The 21407-nt window shown below is 42.4% G+C and overlaps 1 protein-coding gene across 2 annotated transcripts in view; it reads right to left on the bottom strand.

Annotated features, from left to right (window-relative positions):
- cspg4ba (chondroitin sulfate proteoglycan 4ba) overlaps positions 1-21407 on the bottom strand; it is a 90450-nt gene that overhangs the window by 7660 nt on the left and 61383 nt on the right. For both annotated transcript variants that reach the window (XM_061906166.1, XM_061906168.1), the window contains 2 exons: positions 7176-7374; positions 6951-7082 (listed from right to left, as the gene is read on the bottom strand). In XM_061906166.1, coding sequence (XP_061762150.1) covers positions 6951-7082; positions 7176-7374 — 331 coding nt within the window. The remainder of the gene's footprint in view (positions 1-6950; positions 7083-7175; positions 7375-21407) is intronic.

Genomic DNA, 21407 nt, shown 5'->3' with positions numbered 1-21407 from the left:
TAAAACGTGAGATATAACAGGACAATGCATACTTTTATCAGGTTTTCAAAATGCTTACAAAAAAGTGGGAGGCCAAAAATGTATTGTGGGACCCCATTTTTATGACTTGATGGGGTCCATGGGACCCCATTTTGAAAATTCCTAGTGCCAACACTGCTGTCAACAGAGGAGAAAAAATGCTTTATTTAAATACATTTATTATTTATAAAGCAAGTTCAAGTATCAGTGGCTAATTTTAACTTAGGCGTGCTGCCCGCCTTGGCACGCATATATATGTATCCTCTTTTTGGGATTTCAGAATATGTTCAGCCTAACCAACACAATACTACACCACTTTAGAGCACACCCTTCGGAGCACTTCCTTGCACTCCTGCAAAAAAAATAGTTCTCAGGCTTCTCTGTTTACATTTTCACACTTTGCACTATTGTTTTACACTTTATTAAGCATTTCTTACTTACTCCTTATTTGCACATTCATTTTAAGAGCTTATTTTTAAGTGTTCAATGTGATTTTAGAATGTTGTTGGCATTGAGTGATTTCCATGGTTGTGTTGACATTTCCTTTTTGTTCTGCCTTGATAGCTGAGGGGACTATAATCAGAGGAAGGTTACATTAGAAATACAAACATTCACATTTTATATATTTGTTCCTAGTCCTTATTTTAGATAGTTAAAAAAACACCAATAACTATCGATATCAACTGATATAAACACTTAAATTGTAATACATTTTTCAGCCATTTTGCCTAACCCTAATGAAGTATGGATAAAATATTAAAAATTATTATATTCAAGGCAGAAAGTCATATTGCTGAACATTTTCATTTTTCATCTCCATCCGCCGCATTGTATGGCGAACAGCAGAGCTACAATTGGTCAGCATTTGCTAAAGAGGGTCCCTAAACAAAAGAAACCCCATGTTATGATTAAAAATGCACACATTATTGTTTAAGAGAAAGAACAAGGGATTATACATTTGCATGAACTTAATATCTTGATGCAATGTGTTGTTTGCAGATTGTTCGAAGTGATGCTTGACTTCCACAAAAATGTTGCACATGAATGGAAACAGGTTCTTAGCATAGCAATAACCCTATTGGGTTATTGCTATGTCGTTTTATACGCCACGACTCAATCCCAGGTTGCAGAGCTGCAACCTCACAAACTATTTGTCCTCCAGGTGTTTTTCAAAACAACATGTACCATTAACAGTCAAGTTTCTGAGCAAATAGTTCAAGCGCCAACAACAGACTGGATGTTGCTGTCATCATTGCACAGTACCACACAAGGAGGTAAATATCTAGTCAATGCCAGCTGTGGTTGCTCCTTTAGGAAACACTGTCCCTTGGCGTTTTGGCTGAGAACTGCAAGTTTCATGCTGAAGAGAGTAACTACTGTAGATCAAGACAACGTCAAAAGACTCCATACCTGGAGTGAAGAGTAATACATTTTGATGACACAGGAAATAAAACCGTTTTTAAATCTGTTGGTTTTTTCTCCATGAGAGCAGCAGTCTGTTGTTTAATTTATGTTCTGTGCTGCAGTTAAGTCAAAGCTAAGTTAACAGCAGAGAGGAATTTTGTACCGCTTAAACTGTTTAGGGGAGCAGGGAGGCTGGGGTTAAAAAAAAACTAAAAATCAGCATTCACCCTTGGTCAGTGGTCCTCAAATAAAATATTTGCTTTTCAAAAACGGAAAAGAAAAAAAAAAGGAGCAAACATTTTTCCTTTGGCCACAATTTGAACACCATTAGGTTATTATTAAGAACCACTGAAATACAAATTAGTTTAGTTTATATTCCATTTTATGTTCTGTGAGTGCTTATTTATTTAAGACATCAGTTCAGAAATGATGTGTATATTTGGTCAAAAACATTGTGCTTTGTGTCATAATGATTATGGTTAGGATGTATTTGTTTACTTTAAGGCAAATCAATTGGTCACAGTTACCCAATTCAACATACTGTATTTTCTGGACCATAGGGCGCACCGGATAATAAGGCGTACTGCCGATGAGTGGGTCTATTCATACAAAAAGCGCACCGGTTGATAAGGCGCATTAAAGGGGTCACATCATGATTTTTTTGTAAACGTAAAACACTTTCTTTTGGTCTACATTACATGTAATGGTGGTTCCTTGGTCAAAATGTGGCACAGATTATGTTTTACAGACCATCTTCAAGTTGCTTTATGACAGTCGCTTCAGGATGCGCTGTTTTGTGGGCGGTCTTATTTACGTGGCTCACCTTAGGCAGCGTCTTTTCCCTGTCGTCTTTGTTGTAGCGGTGTAGCGTGCAAGGACGGGAGTGGAAGAAGTGTCAAAAGATGGAGTTAACTGTTTTAATTACATTCAGACTTTACTTGAATCAACAACGGAGTAACATCTTCTCATTCACTAGTGCAACAACGCCGGAAAGGTGTCCCGTGAAAAAACGTCCAACCGGAGCTCTCCAATAACTAAGGCTGTGAATCTTTGGGTGTCCCATGATTCGATTCAATATCGATTCTTGGGGTCACGATTCGATAATATATCGATTTTTTCTATTCGATTCTATTCTCGATTCAAAAACAATATTTTTCCGATTCAAAACGATTCTGTATTCATTTAATACATAGGATTTCAGCAGGTTCTACCCCAGTCTGCTGACAAGCAAGCAGAGTAGTAGATTAAAAAAAAAAAAGCTTTTATAATTGTAAAGGACAATGTTTTATCAACTGATTGCAATAATGTAAATTTGTTTTAACTATTAAACAAACCAAAAATATGACTTATTTTATCTTTGTGAAAATATTGGACACTGTGTTGTCAAGCTTATGAGATGCGATGCAAGTGTAAGCCACTGTGACACTATTGTTCTTTTATTTTTATTTTTGTAAATGTCTAATGATAATGTCAATGAGGGATTTATAATCACTGCTATGCTGAAATAATAACTAATATTGATACTGTTGTTGATAGTATTAATTTTTGTTTCACTACTTTTGGTTTGTTCTGTGTCGTGTTCGTGTCTTTCTCAATAGCTCTGTTTATTGCAGTTCTGAGTGTTGCTGGGTCAGGTTTGGTTTTGGAATTGGATTTCATTGTTATGGTATTGCTGTGTAGTGGCTTGTTGGATTGATAAATAAAAAAATAAAATAAAATTTAAAAAAAAATCGATTTTTAAAAAATGAGAATCGATTCTGAATCACACAACATATTCAATTTGATTCGTATTCGAATCCATTTTTTCCCACACCCCTACTAATAACTAAAGTTCATTGGTAAAATTATGTAAACCCACTACACTGGTAGTTTTTAGCGCTTCCATAGCGAGATATAAGTTATAACTAGAGATGTCCAATAATATCGGACTGACGATATTATAAATGCTTTGAAATGTAATATTGGCAATTAGCGGTATCGGTTTCAAAAAGTAACATTTATGACGTTTTAACACGTCGCTGTACGGAGTAGTACACGGATGTAGGGAGAAGTACAGAGCGCCAATAATCCTTAAAGGCACTGCCTTTGCGTGCCAGCCAAATCACATAATATCTACGGCTTTTCACACAAGTGAATGCAAAATATACTTGGTCAACAGCCATACTGTTCACACAGAGTGTGGCCGTATAAACAACTTTAACACTGTTACAAATATGCGCCACACTGTGAACCCACACCAGACAAGAATGAAAAACACATTTTGGGAGAACATCCGCACTGTAACACAACATAAACACAACAGAACAAATACCCAGAACCCCTTACAGCACTAACTCTTCCGGGACTCTACAATATACACCCCCCCCCCAACCTCTATCTGTGATGAGGTGGCGGCTTGTCCAGGGTGTACGGCTTGTCCAGGGTGTACACCACCTTCCGCCCGATTGTAGCAGAGATAGGCATCAGTGGCCCCCGCGACCCCAAAGGGAATAAGCGGAAGAAAATGGATGGATGGATGGATGGATGTATATATAGGTATCGGTTGATCTCGGAATCGGTAATTAAGAGTTGGAAAATATTGGAATATCGGATATCGGCAAAAAAGCCATTATCGGACATCTTTAGTTAGAACTTTACACCATCAATTTCCATCCATTTTCTACTGCTTATTCCCTTTCGGGGTCGCGGGGGGTGCTGGCGCCTATCTCAGCTACAATCGGGTGGAAGGCGGGGTACACCCTGGACAAGTCGCCACCTCATCGCAGGGCCAACACAGATAGACAGACAACATTCGCACTCACATTCACACACTAGGGCCAATTTAGTGTTGCCAATCAACATATCCCCAGGTGCATGTCTTTGGAAGTGGGAGGAAGCCGGAGTACCCGGAGGGAACCCACGCATTCACGGGGAGAACATGCAAACTCCACACAGAAAGATCCCGAGCCTGGATTTGAACCCAGGACTGCAGGACCTTCGTATTGTGAGGCAGACGCACTAACCCCTCTGCCACCGTGAAGCCCAGAACTTTACAATATATATTAGAAATGGTAACAGCAGAGGGTGAATGCCACATAACAAGAAGATATTGAAAAAGAAGCTTATCAACTACGGCATCCCCAAGGACTACAGTGGCGGACTTGCGCAAATTTTCAGGATTAATGCAGATCTGAAATACACATCAACAAATACCAGAATGTAAGAAAAGTTGGTTTTGCATAATATTGTGAAACAAAACCCCGATAATGTCTGCTAATGGGTGCAATTTTGCAGTCCTAATACACAAACCATAGTAATACTTGTATCTCTGACTACGGTAGCTATAATGGGCCAACAATCCATCAAGCGGTGCAGCTTCTAAGTCATAATAAAACATTTTGACAGGTGTTTGAGTGCTTTGTGTAAAGTAATGTTATTTACTTTCAATGGAACATTTAATGTTTTAGTCTTTTGTTTTTTAAAATTGTTTCGAGGTCGGTAAGCACAACCAGAATTATTCCGTACATTGGGCGCACCGGGTTATAAGGCGCACTGTTAATTTATAAGAAAATGAAAGGATTTTATGTGTGCTTTACAGTTTGAAAAGTATGGTATGTCAAAAGGAGCATAGGATGAAGCAAACCACTTCTGTGTATTTTATTGATGAATCATTCACAACAAAACTTTGACATGTTTAATTTAGGTTTACTTTCTGTGCGAAAGAAAGGAAGGTTTTGGGAACAAAATACTAAACGTTAACACTAATTGAAAAAAAAAAAAAACAATGGCAATGTGAAATGACATTTTAAATATGAAACAAACTAGTTTTGTGCTTGCAGAGGAAAGAATGAACATAAATGAGATCATACATTCCAGCTTAAAAGCACTGTTTTTGCTGTCCACTTATTCCATAGTGTCATGTTTTTCTGTGTCCTTCGTCGATGTCCTCTTAAAGGAAGGCAGAAGTAAGAAGCGGGGACGTATCGCTCTTTTTTTTCTCTTCTAACGCTCACGTGTCTTCTTTGTCTTCCCTCTGCGTATAAATCTCACTCGTGTCCTCCTTATTTCCGTGGCTATCACGCGTGTCACTCGCTTCACTTCTCACTTGCCTGTCTCTGCATTGAGATTCGCCATGTTAACCGCCTGCAATGCACATATTGATTGAACGAGCAGTATACTCTGGGCTGGATTAACTCACAACCAATTGGTCAGTGTATTTTCTGATCCGATGAACCAGTACCGAAAAGTCTTCATAATATAAGATGCGCTTAGAAATAGAAGCACATTGTCAAAACTTCAAGTACTTCAATAGTTAATGGACTATAAATCCAGGTATGTATGAGACGGCATCTGGGTAAAGACACAGGTCCTCAAGTTGATGATCCCTGCTCTACATTTATCGCCAGTAATAGGGAATGATTTCAATTCAAACCATCTCTGATTTTTTTCAAAACAGAATCCAGCAGCAGGGGGTTGAATCATTTAGGAAGATAAGCTATTCAATGGGCAGCACGGTGGGCAGGGGTTAGTGCATCTGCCTCACAATACGAAGGTCCTGAGTTCAATCCCGGGCTCTGGATCTTTCTGTGTGGAGTTTGCATGTTCTCCCCGTGACTGCGTGGGTTCCCTCCCGGTCCTCCGGCTCCCTCCCCCCGCCAAAGACATGCACCTGGGGATAGGTTGATTGGCAACACTAAATTGGTCCAAGTGTGTGAATGTGAGTGTGAACGTTGTCTGTTTGTCTGTGTTGGCCCTGTGATGGGGTGGCGACTTGTCCAGGGTGTACGCCACCTTCCACCCTAATGCAGCTGAGATAGGCTCCAGCACCCCCCGCGACCCCGAGAGGGACATGCGGTAGAAATTGATGGATGGGAAGTTATTCAATATACCTGCGTACAGGTATGATTGATATATTAGTATTACTAGGGGTGCTCAAAAAATCGATTTACATCCAAATCGCAATTTGTATTGAATAAGATTCTAAATCGATCCATAATTTTAGAGAATCAATTTAAAAATATATATTTTTTAGAAACTAAAAAAATAAAATATGTTTGCATTGAAAGCATTAAACAACTACTGTTGATATTGATATGATGATTTTTATTGATCCCATTTCTTTTATTAATTTTTGCCTTTCCTTTTTTTTTTTTTTTAGTATTGTATTTATTTAGTATTGTATTTATACTGTTTTTTAATTTATATCCTAAATATTGTACAGCTGGGATTGGGTTGGAGTTGCTGTAATATTTTTTCATTAGCCTGATTAATATTATGTGATTTTTTTTGTAAATAAAATGGGAAAACATTTTTTTTTAAAGAGACGTTTTTCAGGCCAACACTGCACATTTAGGTCATACATCAGCAGCCAAGAGGTTTTGTAATAGGTACCTGTTTTTGAAAAGGTTTTTAATATCATTTTTTGTGGAATTGTCACCCCAAAAATCGGATTCAAATCAAATAATGAGGTGCTCGAAAATTCCCACCTCTAGTAATCAACTTATTTTGTTTTAATTCCTCAAAAACACCTAAGAAAATGTTTTATTTACCTGGAAACACCTTGAGAGGACGATTTCTCTGCAAACTGAGAACCAATGCTGTTGCGGTGATGCTGAAGATCTGTCTTGGAGAAAAATTCACACCGTCGTTAACCTGGAAATTGAACCCTCCAGACATGGCACCTGAAAGAAACCAGATCCTACAGTTACTTCCTGCTTCTTGGCACATGACTGAGTGAATGATTGTTGACACGAGCCAATCGAAAAGGCCTTCACCGTTGTGCACAAACAGCAGCTGTCCCTGGTCTATGTGGGCCTGGGTGAAATTGAGCACTGCTTTCATGGGAGCATTCTTCACGGTCAAGTGTCCAATGCTAGGGGGCGTCACCATGAAGTGGAGCTCCTCGGAGGGAGTGTCTCGGTCCATCGCCCTTAAGTTCTCCAGGCCGATCTCTGTCACTGAGGATACCCAAACCTGGTCAGGACAGGCAGAGACAAAAAAAAGGTAACCAGAATAAAAACAAAAGTCAACCTACAAAAGAACAATGTAAAATGCTTAAAATGAAAATGTTTCTCAATCAATGGCTTCAAATGTCATGAGATCATAAATCTGCAGCACTTACGCTGACTCGACACACATAAGAAACAGCTGGAGGCCAGTGGAAGCAGCTGTGTCCTTTACTCCATCACTACACACATTGGACTCATCATGCTGTGGATTTCAGTTGGGACTTAAGGGTATTTTTCTATGATGGTATCTTCTCTCCCTTAGCATTTCCCAATGCATTTCGCTCTGATAGACGAGTACAAAAGTGGTACTAGGACTCCCATGACCCTGAATGCGACATGCGTATTGAAAAGTAAATGAATGACTTAACTTATTAAGCCTTTGGTCTCTTACTGAAGAATAGATAAATAATGATAAATGGGTTGTACTTGTACGTGTACAACCCATTTATCATTTATTTACTTGTATAGCGCTTTTCTACCTTCAAGGTACTCTAAGCGCTTTAACACTAATTCCACATTTACCCATTCACACACACATTCACACACTGATGGAGGGAGCTGCCATGCAAGGCGCTAACCAGCACCCATGAGAAGCAAGGGTGAAGTGTCTTGCTCAAGGACACAACGGACGTGACAAGGTTGGTACTAGGTGGGGATTGAACCAGAGAACCTCGGGTTGCGCACGGCCACTCTCCCACTGCGCCACGCCGTCCCTTCCGCTCCTCGAGCGCAGGGGAGACACTCTGGGAGCCGGAAGCAGCAAAAGTGCAACACATGTTTGACGTGTTGACAAAAGCAGCTGCTGAACAATCTCGGCAAACCTCCGTCCTTCATTGTTGTATTGCGCAGCCAAAGTGTTCCCAAACGGGAGATCTTATCGAAGCAGGAGGGTCTTCCAGCTCTGGCTTATACATGTTGTCCTAGCCCGGTCGCTGCTAGCATGTGTACTCGTTCGGTACACCTCTGAACCGAACCAAAACCCCCGTACCGAAACGGTTCAATACAAATACACGTACTGTTACACCCCTAATATTTATATATATATATATATATATATATATATATATATATATATATATACATATATATATATATATATATATATATATATATATATATACATATATATATATATATATATATATATAAATAAATATAAATGGGTTGTACTTGTATAGTGCTTTTCTACCTTCAAGGTACTCAAAGCGCTTTGACACTACTTCCACATTTACCCATTCACACACACATTCACACACTGATGGAGGGAGCTGCTATGTAAGGCGCCAACCAGCACCCATCAGGAGCAAGGGTGAAGTGTCTTGCTCAGGACACAACGGACGTGACGAGGTTGGTACTAGGTGGGATTTGAACCAGGGACGCTCGGGTTGCGCACGGCCACTCTCCCACTGCGCCACGCCTTCGTGTGCGGCAGGTGCCGCTGGGACACGCTGCCACGGCTGTCCTTCCTAACAAGTGGAGTACATCAGTGCTCCGCTGGAACTGTCTACAAGCCGGTGCCAGTTACTATCCTCCATTGCGTCGGCACAGCGGACTGCTGGACCTCAGGGTCCCCCACTCCTCTGTGTCCATCAGCTCTGCGGCTGAATAGGGCTCGGCTCCGGCAATCCCTGTTGTGGACAAACCTGTCTCGGACGCCCCAAGGCCTGCTGTGAAGGCGGTGGACCCGAGGTCGGCTGAAGTGCCGGGGCCCATGCCTGCCACGCCAAGTGCGCGGTGCGCCATGGGCACCCAGGCCATCGTGACTAGCGTTCCAACCGGGTTCCGGCAACTCGTGCAGTTGGTATTTTGACCACGTTGTGGGCGAGCTGAAGGAAATGGACATCAGTAACAACCAGAAGGTGAAATCTTTAGCGAGAGGCAATGATGAGAGGTATAGCAGATTAGTCTCGCTTAATAAGTGGGTGGCTAGCTTTTGTAGACAACAGGGACCAACTTATATTGATAATTGGCCCTCTTTCTGGGGCGAACCTGGCTTGCTGATGAGAGACGACCTTCACCCTAACCGGGAAGGCGTTATCATCTTGTCTAGGAACATAGATTTCTCTTTGAGTCACACTTGACTAACTGCACTAGAGCAATTACAGAGACTGCTAGTCTGGGTGAGGAGTCAGTTAAATTAGAACTAGCCGGCACCAGGCTGGATAATCCTTGCACACATAGCAATTTTCTTAGAATAATACACAACTCACATAATGTTTTTTTCTGCTATGACTGTGTCAGAGTGGGCATGCGTTCTACTGAGGTGGCAAATTATGATGCGGTCAGTTTATCGCAACACCAAGCAAACAATCTGAAAATTTCCGTCATATCAATTCCTAGATATGGTCACAATTATTTTAAGTGCACTATGCATAATAAACGCAACATTATTAATATTGCTACTACTGATAATTTTTATCAAAAACTCCTTAAAACACCCACTACCTATAATATGGGCTTTTTAAACATAAGATCATTGTCTCCCAAAACGTTATTAGTTAATGAGGTCATTAGAGACAACAATCTTAACGTCATCGGTCTCAGCAAAACCTGGCTTAAACCAGACGACTTTTTTGCGCTAAATGAGGCATCTCCTCCTAACTATACGAATGCGCATATTGCCCGTCCCCTTAAAAGGGGGGGTTCGCACTAATATACAACCAAACTTTAACCTTAGTCATAACTTAAATAATAAATATAAATCATTTGAAGCGCTTACTATGAGGTCTGTCACACCGCTGCCTCTATACCTGGCTGTTATACACCGCCCCCCAGGGCCCTATTCGGACTTTATCAGTGAATTCTCAGAGTTCATTGCTGATCTATTGACGCACGCCGATAATATAATTATAATGTGGGACTTTAATATCCATATGAATACCCCATCGGACCCACCGTGCGTGGCGCTCCTGACTATAATTGATAGCTGTGGTGTCACACAAATAATAAATGAACCCACGCATCGCAACGGTAATACGATAGACCTAGCGCTTGTCAGAGGTATCACCGTTTCCAAAGTTATGATACTCCCGTACACTAAAGTAATGTCCGGTCATTACCTTATAAAATACGAAGTTCAGACTCATGTTCGGCAAGCTACTAATAATAATAATAACTGCTATAGCAGCCGTAACATTAATGCTGCCACAACGACGACCCTTGCTGGCCTACTGCCCTCGGTAATGGCCCTCGGTAATGGCACCATTCCCAAAGTATGTGGACTTTATTGATAACCTCATTAACAACTTTAACTATGCCCTGCGCGAAACCATTGATAGTATAGCACCGCTGAAGTTAAAAAAGGCTCCAAAAAGGCGTACCCCATGGTTTACAGAAGAAACTAGAGCTCAGAAATGATCATGTAGAAAGCTGGAAAGCAAATGGCGCGGGACTAAACTTGAGGTTTTCCATCAAGCATGGAGTGATAGCTGGCTCCGGTGTGAACGGGACTCTCGCTGCTGTGTTGGATTCGTTTTGGACTGGACTCTTGCGACTGTGTTGGATCCATTATGGATTGAACTTTCACAGTATCATGTTAGACCCGCTCGACATCCATTGCTTTCCTCCTCTCCAAGGTTCTCATAGTCATCATTATCACCGACGTCCCAATGGGTGTGAGTTTTCCTTGCCCTTATGTGGGCCTACCGAGGATGTCGTAGTGGTTTGTGCAGCCCTTTGAGACACTGGTGATTTAGCGCTATATGAGTAAACATTGATTGATTGATTGATTTTATTTGCGTCGCGAGCCGCAGCATGCCTGCGACGCATTAAAATATACAGGAAAGAAACTTAACTTTAACTACCATAGCAATTTCGGCAGAATATGTTATATCATATATTGCTATTCCATTTTAAAAAAATAGCCTTTTTTTACTGAATAAAAAGTTTTACTTAGTCCTATAATATCAAACGTCATTACAATCATACATAATTATGTTTGAAGTACAAAAGCGCCGATATTTACTGTGAATGTATATAGCAAGAAATTACTTACATTCGTCTCAGCAAGTCCGTCGAAGTCGATATACAGAAAGTGAATGGCTGCGCATGCGCGAACACCGGCTCACGGCCACGTAGACGGAACAGTACATCCGCTCTGTATCCAATTGGGCTAGCAGATCCTCGGGGCGGCACGAAATACAATTTTCAGAGGCAGAGTTGATCCCCTAGGAGGAGCAAATACGAATGTGACAGTTAAGCAGCCTAGGAGTTTTGAAGGCGGACCCGTATAGGAGTATCTTGCTGTGTGGGTAGTCATTTTTGCGAGGGCTGTCTCCGAAGAGTGATTTGCCCTGAAACTGGATTGAAAGGTTTCACATAGATTGTTAGACGCTAAGGGTTCATTTAGCTGCTCTGCAACAATTTTTTCAAGGATTTTCGAAATAAAGGGAAGGTGAGACGGTAGTTTACCATGAAGTCAGGATCGAGGTTAGGTCTTTTAAAGAGAGGATGAATAACTGCTTTTTTGAATGCCAGGGTAACAGTGCCCGAGGAAAGTGAGAAGTTTATAATATTTAGCACTGATGGACCTAATAATACAAAGAGCTACTTGATAAGTTTCCCAGGAAGTGGGTTAAGTAAACATGTTTGTTTTATTCCATTTACACGTTGTAACAATTCTTGTAATGTTATTTCATCAAAAAGAGAGAAACTATTTTGGAGGGCAGTATCTGCCATATATACGGTCGTATCTGTGTTAATATAACCCAGTTGTAGCTGGGACGCATTGTCTTTAATCTCCTTTCTGATGAGTTAAATGTTCTTATTAAAGAAATTCATAGTCATCGGCCGAGTGGGTGGAGCTACTGGAAGGAGTCCCTTGTTGGGTTAGCGATGCTACTATACTAAACAAAAATTTAGGATTGTTTTTATTAAGGCGGATGAGATTTGAGTAATATTTAGCTAAGGTAAGCATGCGTTTATAAGTTATTAAACCATCACTCCATGCTTGATGGTGCACCTCAAGTTTAGTCGTGCGCCATTTGCGTTCCAGCTTTCTACATAATCATTTCTGAGCTCTAGTTTCTTCTGTAAACCACGGGGTACGCTTTTTTGGAGCCTTTTTTAACTTTAGAGGTGCTATGTTATCAATGGTTTCGCACAGGGCGTCGTTAAAGTTGTTAGTGAGGTTATCAATAGAGCCCACATACTTTGGGAATGGTGCCATTACCGAGGGCAGTAGGTCAGCAAGAGTTGTCGTTGTGGCCGTATTAATGTTGCGGCTGCTACAGCAGTTATTATTATTATTAGTTTGCCGAACATGCGTCTGAACCTCGAATTTTATAAGGTAATGATCGGGCAATACTTTAGTATACGGGAGTATCGTAACTTTGGAAACGGTGATACCCCTGACAAGTACTAGGTCTATCGTATTACCGTTGCGATGCGTGGGTTCATTTATTATTTGTGTGAGACCACAGCTATCAATTATAGTCTGGAGCGCTACGCACGGTGGGTCCGATGGGGTATTCATATGGATATTAAAGTCCCCCATTATGATTATATTATCGGCGTGTGTCACTAGATCAGCAACGAACTCTGAGAATTCATTGATAAAATCCGATTAGGGCCCTGGGGGGCGGTAGATAACAGCCAGGTGTAGAGGCAGCGGTGTGACAGACCTCATAGTAAGCACCTCAAACGATTTATATTTATTATTTATGTTAGGACTAAGGTTAAAGTTTTCATTGTATATTAGTGCGACCCCCCCCCCCCCCTCCCCCTTTTAAGAGGACGGGCAATATGCGCATGTGTAAAGTTAGGAGCACATGCCTCGTTTAGCGCAAAAAAGTCGTTTGGTTTAAGCCAGGTTTCGCTAAGACCGATGACGTTAAGATTGTTGTCTCTGATGATATCATTAACTAACAACGTTTTGGGAGACAATGATCTAATGTTTAAAAAAACCTATATTATAGGTAGTGGGCTGTTTTAGGGAATTTTTGATCAAATTATCCGTAGTAGCAATATTAATAATGTTGTGTTTATTATGCCCAGTGCATTTAGTATAATTACGACCATATCTAGGAATTGATACGACGGGAATTTTCTGATTGTTTGTTTGTTGCTTTGATAAACTGCACGCATCATAGTTAGCCACCTCAGTAGAACACATGTCCAACACTGAAACACTCAAAGCAGAAAAAACTTGTTCTAATTTAACTGACTCCTTACCCAGACCGGTAGTCTCGCATCTTCCATTTAAATCCGGCTTCAGGATGGAGGGAGTGGTGTTCTGTGGGGATTAGCCTTCTGCTTTGTTTTTAGCCCCGCTCGGCATCCGCGTTTCCGATCACACCGCTGGCGTCTGCTCCGTAGACGGCCCCCGCTGCTACTATACTCCCCTGCTTCACAGGCCGCTGGATGTAGCCGTCGAAGTATTCCCGTGCTAGTTAGCAGGTCTAGCAAGCACGCGTCTATCAGTCCAAAACGGCCCGATATGTCCACATCCAGAAGTGTCTGGCGGTCGTACGTGATCACGGAGTGACCACGATGTGAGCCAGCCATAAAGTTTGTAGAATTGTCCGGTATTTCTGCCTAATGTTCCATATTTAGCAGGAGCTCCTCGAGGTCGCAGCCCTTCCGGGCGCCGACCTCTTAAATAAATAAAAAAGGAACATGCTATAGCTACAACGTGGCCCGGCTGCACGATGTCTCTCGATTCTTTTGTTTTTTTATAAACATTTAGGTTGTCGCTCTTAAAGTATTCTATAAGAATGCACACTGTCTGTGACTTGTTGATAAAGTACGGGGTTAATTTCCCGCATATGGTTGTTAAATTGTTGTAAAAAACGGACTTTTATATGCTAAATGCTGCGCACGTTGTAGCATTAAGCTAGTCCACAATTAGCTAGCTTAATGCTACATAGTATTGTTGTAAGCACAATACCATGGTGCGAAAATTTTATGTCGAATCAATACAGTGTACATCCACGACTAAACTAATACTAAAAAAAGGTATGTCTGTTATGATTTTTTTGGCATAGTTAATTGTAGAAAAAAATACAAAATTAGTTGATGTGAATGAGAAAACAGTGACAGAACAGAACAGTGACTGTTACATATATAAAGTGTCGATCTGCAATCTTTACAATTAAAATGAATGAATTACAAATTAATTATTTTAATCACTGTTTATGTCGGTTGAGACAACTAATGTATTTTGCACCTGTTTATAATTTCTTATGCTACTATATGGAACTTGCATGGTCCCGTCTTCTATTTTGTATGTTTTGCAGCATCATCTATTGCCTGGATTTTTGCCTATAATTGCTCCTGCTGTGTTCGCCTAATCAAGTAAGAGACTTTCTGGTTTGTTAAAATGTAATGTTGCTTACACATTTTTATAGCAGCTCTTGGCATATTCATGGGGCTGAATCAATTTAACGTTGCCCTATATCTCTAGTTCAAGTTACAAACTCTAATACTATAGTTGACTACCAACTTCAGACTATGACTTCCATTAGTCTGGGTAATAAAAACCTGATATATATTTATATATATGGATATATGTATGTGTATATATATATATATATATATATATATATGGATATATGTATGTGTATATGTATATATGTGTGTGTGTGTATATATATATATATATATATATATATATATATATATATATATATATATATATATATATATATATATATATATATATATATATATATATATATATATATATATATATATATATATATATATATATATATATACATAGAATTTCATGGCTGCGGCACGTGCCAAAGTAGTTGGTAAAGGGCATGTTCACCACTGTGTTACATCACCTTTTCTTTTAACAACACTCAATAAATGTTTGCGAACTGAAGAAACTAATTGTTGAAGCTTTGAAAGTGGAATTATTTCCCATTCTTGTTTTATGTAGAGTTTCATTCGTTCAAAAGTCTGTTTTTACGCTTCATGATACACCACACATTTTCGATGGGAGACACGTCTGGACTGCAGGCGGACCAGGAAAGTACCCGCACACTTTTTTACGAAGCCACGCTGTTGTGACACGTGCTGAATGAGGCTTGGCATTGTCTTGTTGACATGGGCGTCCATGAAAAAGACGGCGCTTAGATGGCAGCATATGTTGTTCCAAAACCTGCATGTACCTTTCAGCAATAATGGTGCCTTCACAGATGTGTAAGTTACCCATGCCTTTTGCACTAATGCACCGCCACACCATCACAGATGCTGGATTTTGAACTTTGCGCCTATAACAATCCGGATGGTTATTTTCCTCTTTGTTCCGGAGGACACCACGTCCACATTTCAAATATAATTTGAAATGTGGACTCGTCAGACCACAGAATACTTTTCCACTTTGCATCAGTCCATCTTAGATGAGCTAAGGCCCAGCTAAGGCAGCAGCGTTCCTGGGTGTTGTTGATAAATGGCTTTCGCTTTGCATAGTAGAGTTTTAACTTGTACTTACAGATGTAGCGACGAACTGTATTTAGTGACAGTGGTTTTCTGAAGTGTTCCTGAGCCAATGTGGTAATATCCTTTAGAGATTGATGTCGGTTTTTGATACAGTGCTGAGGGATCGAAGGTCACGGTCATTCAATGTTGGTTTCCAGCCATTCCGCTTACGTGGAGTGATTTCTCCAGATTCTCTGAACCTTTTGATGATACAATCAATCAATCAATGATTATTTATATAGCCCTAAATCACTCGTGTCTCAAAGGGCTGCACAAACCACGACATCCTCAGTAGAGCCCACATAAGGGCAAGGAAAACTCACACCCAGTGGGACATCGGTGACAATGATGACTATGAGAAACCTTGGAGAAGACCGCATATGTGGGCAACCCCCCAATCCCCCTCCCCAGGGGAACCGAAAGCAATGGATGTTGAGCGGGTCTAACATGATACCGTAAAAGTTCAAACCATTGTGGATCCAACACAACCGTGAGATTCCAGTCCAAAGTGGATCCAACAAATCCCTAAATTTCTTGCAATTGTACTTTGAGAAACGTTGTTTTTAAACTGTTTGACAGTCAGTTGTGGACAAAGGGGTGTACCTCGACCCATCCTTTCTTGTGAAAGACTGAGCCTTTTTTGGAATGCTGTTTTTATACCCAATCATGGCACCCACCTGTTCCCAATTAGCCTGAACACCTGCGGGATGTTCCAAATAAGGGTTTGATGAGCATTCCTCCATTTTATCAGTATTTATTGCCACCTTTCCCAACTTCTTTGGCATGTGTTGCTGGCATCATATTCTAAAATTAATGATTAGCCAAAAAAAAAAATGTTTATCAGTCTGAACATTAAATATGTTGTCTTTGTAGCATATTCAACTGAATATGGGTTGAAAACGATTTGCAAATCATTGCATTCTGTTCATATTTAGATCTAACACAATTTCCCAACTCATATGGAAACGGGGTTTGTATATATATATACCCGGGGGTATATATATATATATATATATATATATATATATATATATATATATATATATACATATATACACACACACATCTGGGGGTATGTATGTATGTATAAATATATATATATATATATATATACAGACATTATATATAAATATATATTATATATACATATATATACACACATACATACATATATATATATATACATCCATACATACATATATATATATATATATACACACATACATACATTTATATATATACATACATATATATATACTATACATATATATACACATAAATACACATATACATACATCCATACATATATATACACACATATATATATATATATATATATATATATATATATATATACATATATATATATACACATATATACACATATATATATATACATATATAAATATACACATACATATATATACATATATAATTATACATATATACACATATCCATCCATCCATCCATCATCTTCCGCTTATCCGAGGTCGGGTCGCGGGGGCAACAGCCTAAGCAGGGAAACCCAGACTTCCCTCTCCCCAGCCACTTCGTCTAGCTCTTCCCGGGGGATCCCGAGGCGTTCCCAGGCCAGCCGGGAGACATAGTCTTCCCAACGTGTCCTGGGTCTTCCCCGTGGCCTCCTACCGGTTGGACGTGCCCTAAACACCTCCCTAGGGAGGCGTTCGGGTGGCATCCTGACCAGATGCCCGAACCACCTCATCTGGCTCCTCTCGATGTGAAGGAGCAGCGGCTTTACTTTGAGTTCCTCCCGGATGGCAGAGCTTCTCACCCTATCTCTAAGGGAGAGACCCGCCACACGGCGGAGGAAACTAATTTCAGCCGCTTGTACCCGTGATCTTATCCTTTCGGTCATGACCCAAAGCTCATGACCATAGGTGAGGATGGGAACGTATATCGACCGGTAAATTGAGAGCTTTGCCTTCCGGCTCAGCTCCTTCTTCACCACAACGGACCGGTACAACGTCCGCATTACTGAAGACGCCGCACCGATCCGCCTGTTGATCTCACGATCCACTCTTCCCTCACTCGTGAACAAGACTCCTAGGTACTTGAACTCCTCCACTTGGGGCAGGGTCTCCTCCCCAACCCGGAGATGGCACTCCACCCTTTTCCGGGCGAGAACCATGGACTCGGACTTGGAGGTGCTGATTCTCATTCCGGTCGCTTCACACTTGGCTGCGAACCGATCCAGCGAGAGCTGAAGATCCCGGTCAGATGAAGCCATCAGGACCAGATCATCTGCAAAAAGCAGAGACCTAATCCTGCGGTTACCAAACCGGAACCCCTCAACGCCTTGACTGCGCCTAGAAATTCTGTCCATAAAAGTTATGAACAGAATCGGTGACAAAGGACAGCCTTGGCGGAGTCCAACCCTCACTGGAAATGTGTTCGACTTACTGCCGGCAATGCGGACCAAGCTCTGGCACTGATCGTACAGGGAACGGACCGCCACAATAAGACAGTCCGATACCCCATACTCTCTGAGCACTCCCCACAGGACTTCCCGAGGGACACGGTCGAATGCCTTCTCCAAGTCCACAAAGCACATGTAGACTGGTTGGGCAAACTCCCATGCACCCTCAAGAACCCTGCCGAGAGTATAGAGCTGGTCCACAGTTCCACGACCAGGACGAAAACCACACTGTTCCTGCTGAATCCGAGGTTCGACTATCCGACGTAGCCTCCTCTCCAGTACACCTGAATAAACCTTACCGGGAAGGCTGAGGAGTGTGATCCCACGATAGTTGGAACACACCCTCCGGTCCCCCTTCTTAAAGAGAGGAACCACCACCCCGGTCTGCCAATCCAGAGGTACCGCCCCCGATGTCCACGCGATGCTGCAAAGTCTTGTCAACCAAGACAGCCCCACAGCATCCAGAGCCTTAAGGAACTCCGGGCGGATCTCGTCCACCTCTGGGGCTTTGCCACCGAGGAGCTTTTTAACTACCTCAGCGACCTCAGCCCCAGAAATAGGAGAGTCCACCACAGATTCCCCAGGCACTGCTTCCTCATAGGAAGACGTGTTGGTGGGATTGAGGAGGTCTTCGAAGTATTCCTTCCACCTGTCCACAACATCCGCAGTCGAGGTCAGCAGAACACCATCCGCACCATACACGGTGTTGATAGTGCACTGCTTCCCCTTCCTGAGGCGGCGGACGGTGGTCCAGAATCGCTTCGAAGCCGTCCGGAAGTCGTTTTCCATAGCTTCCCCGAACTCTTCCCATGTCCGAGTTTTTGCCTCCGCGACCGCTGAAGCTGCACACCGCTTGGCCTGTCGGTACCTGTCCACTGCCTCCGGAGTCCTATGAGCCAAAAGGACCCGATAGGACTCCTTCTTCAGCTTGACGGCATCCCTCACCGCTGGTGTCCACCAAGGGGTTTTAGTATTGCCGCCCCGACAGGCACCAACTACCTTGCGGCCACAGCTCCGATCTGCCGCCTCGACAATAGAGGTGCGGAACATGGTCCACTCGGACTCAATGTCCAGCACCTCCCTCGTGACATGTTCAAAGTTCTTCCGGAGGTGGGAATTGAAACTTTGTCTGACAGGAGACTCTGCCAGACGTTCCCAGCAGACCCTCACAATGCGTTTGGGCCTCCCAGGTCTGTCCGGCATCCTCCCCCACCATCGCAGCCAACTCACCACCAGGTGGTGATCGGTAGAAAGCTCCGCCCCTCTCTTCACCCGAGTGTCCATAACATGAGGCCGCAAATCCGATGACAAAACTACAAAGTCGATCATGGAACTGCGGCCTAGGGTGTCCTGGTGCCAAGTGCACATATGGACACCCTTATGTTTGAACATGGTGTTTGTTATGGACAAACTGTGACGAGCACAAAAGTCCAATAACAAAACACCACTCGGGTTCAGATCCGGGCGGCCATTCTTCCCAATCACGCCTCTCCAGGTTTCACTGTCGTTGCCAACGTGAGCGTTGAAGTCTTCCAGTAGGACAAGGGAATCACCCGGGGGAGCACTTTCCAATACTCCCTCGAGCGTTCCCAAAAAGGGTGGGTACTCTGAACTGCTGTTTGGTGCATAAGCACAAACAACAGTCAGGACCCGTCCCCCCACCCGAAGGCGGAGGGAGGCTACCCTTTCGTCCACCGGGTTGAACTCCAACGTACAGGCTTTGAGCCGGGTGGAAACAAGAATTGCCACCCCAGCCCGTCGCCTCTCACTGCCGGCAACGCCAGAGTGGAAGAGGGTCCAATCCCTCTCGAGAGAAGTGGTTCCAGAGCCCTTGCTGTGCGTCGAAGTGAGTCCGACTATATCCAGCCGGAATTTTTCGACTTCGCGCACTAGCTCAGGCTCTTTCCCCCCCAGTGACGTGACGTTCCACGTCCCAAGAGCTAGCTTCTGTAGCCGAGGATCGGACCGCCAAGCGCCCTGCCTTCGGCTGTCGCCCAGCTCACAATGCACCCGACCTCTATGGCCCCTGCTATGGGTGGTGAGCCCATTGGAGGGGTGACCCACGTTGCCTCTTCGGGCTGTGCCCGGCCGGGCCCCATGGGAACAGGCCCGGCCACCAGGCGCTCGCCATCGTGCCCCACCTCCGGGCCTGGCTCCAGAGGGGGGCCCCGGTGACCCGCGTCCGGGCGAGGGAAATCTGGGTCCATATACACATATATATATACATATATACACACATATATATATACATATACACATATATATATACATATACACATATATATATATACATATACACATATATATATATGTATATATACATACATATACACACATATATATACATATACACACACATATATATACACATATATATATATACATATATTATATATATATATATATATATATATATATATATATATACATATACATATACATATACATATATATATATATATATATATATATATATATATATATATATATATATACAAACAAATATATCTAGGGCAGGGATCGGCAACCCGCGGCTGCGGAGCCGCATGCGGCTCTTTGGCGGCTCAGCTGCATAATTGCCGACCCCCCAGACGGTTACGGGGGGATTCCGGATTTCAGTGCCTCTCCCGGTCAACGTTCTCAGATTTTCGCTCGGACTACAACATTGAGGGTGTGCCGTGATGGCTGTACTTTTAACGTCCTCCACAACATATCATCGCGCCTGCCTTTCACGCAATGCTATCTGCATGCCAACCGGACGCATGCATTTCGCTGCTTCTATCGTCACATGTACGAGATTGCAGGTTATACTGAAGGTTGTGAAATAAACAACTTTAACACTCTTACTAATATGCACCACACTGTGAACCCACACCAAACAAGAATGACAAACACATTTCGGGAAAACATCCTCACAGTAACACAACATAAACGCAACACAGCAAATACCCAGAATCCTTTGCATCCATGATTCATCCTGACTATATTTTACACCACCACGTCCCCAACTCCGCCCACCTCAACCGACGCACAGGGGGGAGTTTGGTCCTAGCGGGGTGGGCAGGGCTTTGGGGGTTCCTGTCGCTGACCGACCTGACTGCGTGGGGCTGGTGGTCCCTTGTTCCCTGGGCGC

The sequence above is a fragment of the Nerophis ophidion genome, linkage group LG07 (genome assembly GCF_033978795.1).
Source record: "Nerophis ophidion isolate RoL-2023_Sa linkage group LG07, RoL_Noph_v1.0, whole genome shotgun sequence".
Taxonomy (NCBI): domain Eukaryota; kingdom Metazoa; phylum Chordata; class Actinopteri; order Syngnathiformes; family Syngnathidae; genus Nerophis; species Nerophis ophidion.
Note: the sequence above shows the minus strand (reverse complement) of the source record. Positions and strands in the feature narration are given on the sequence as shown.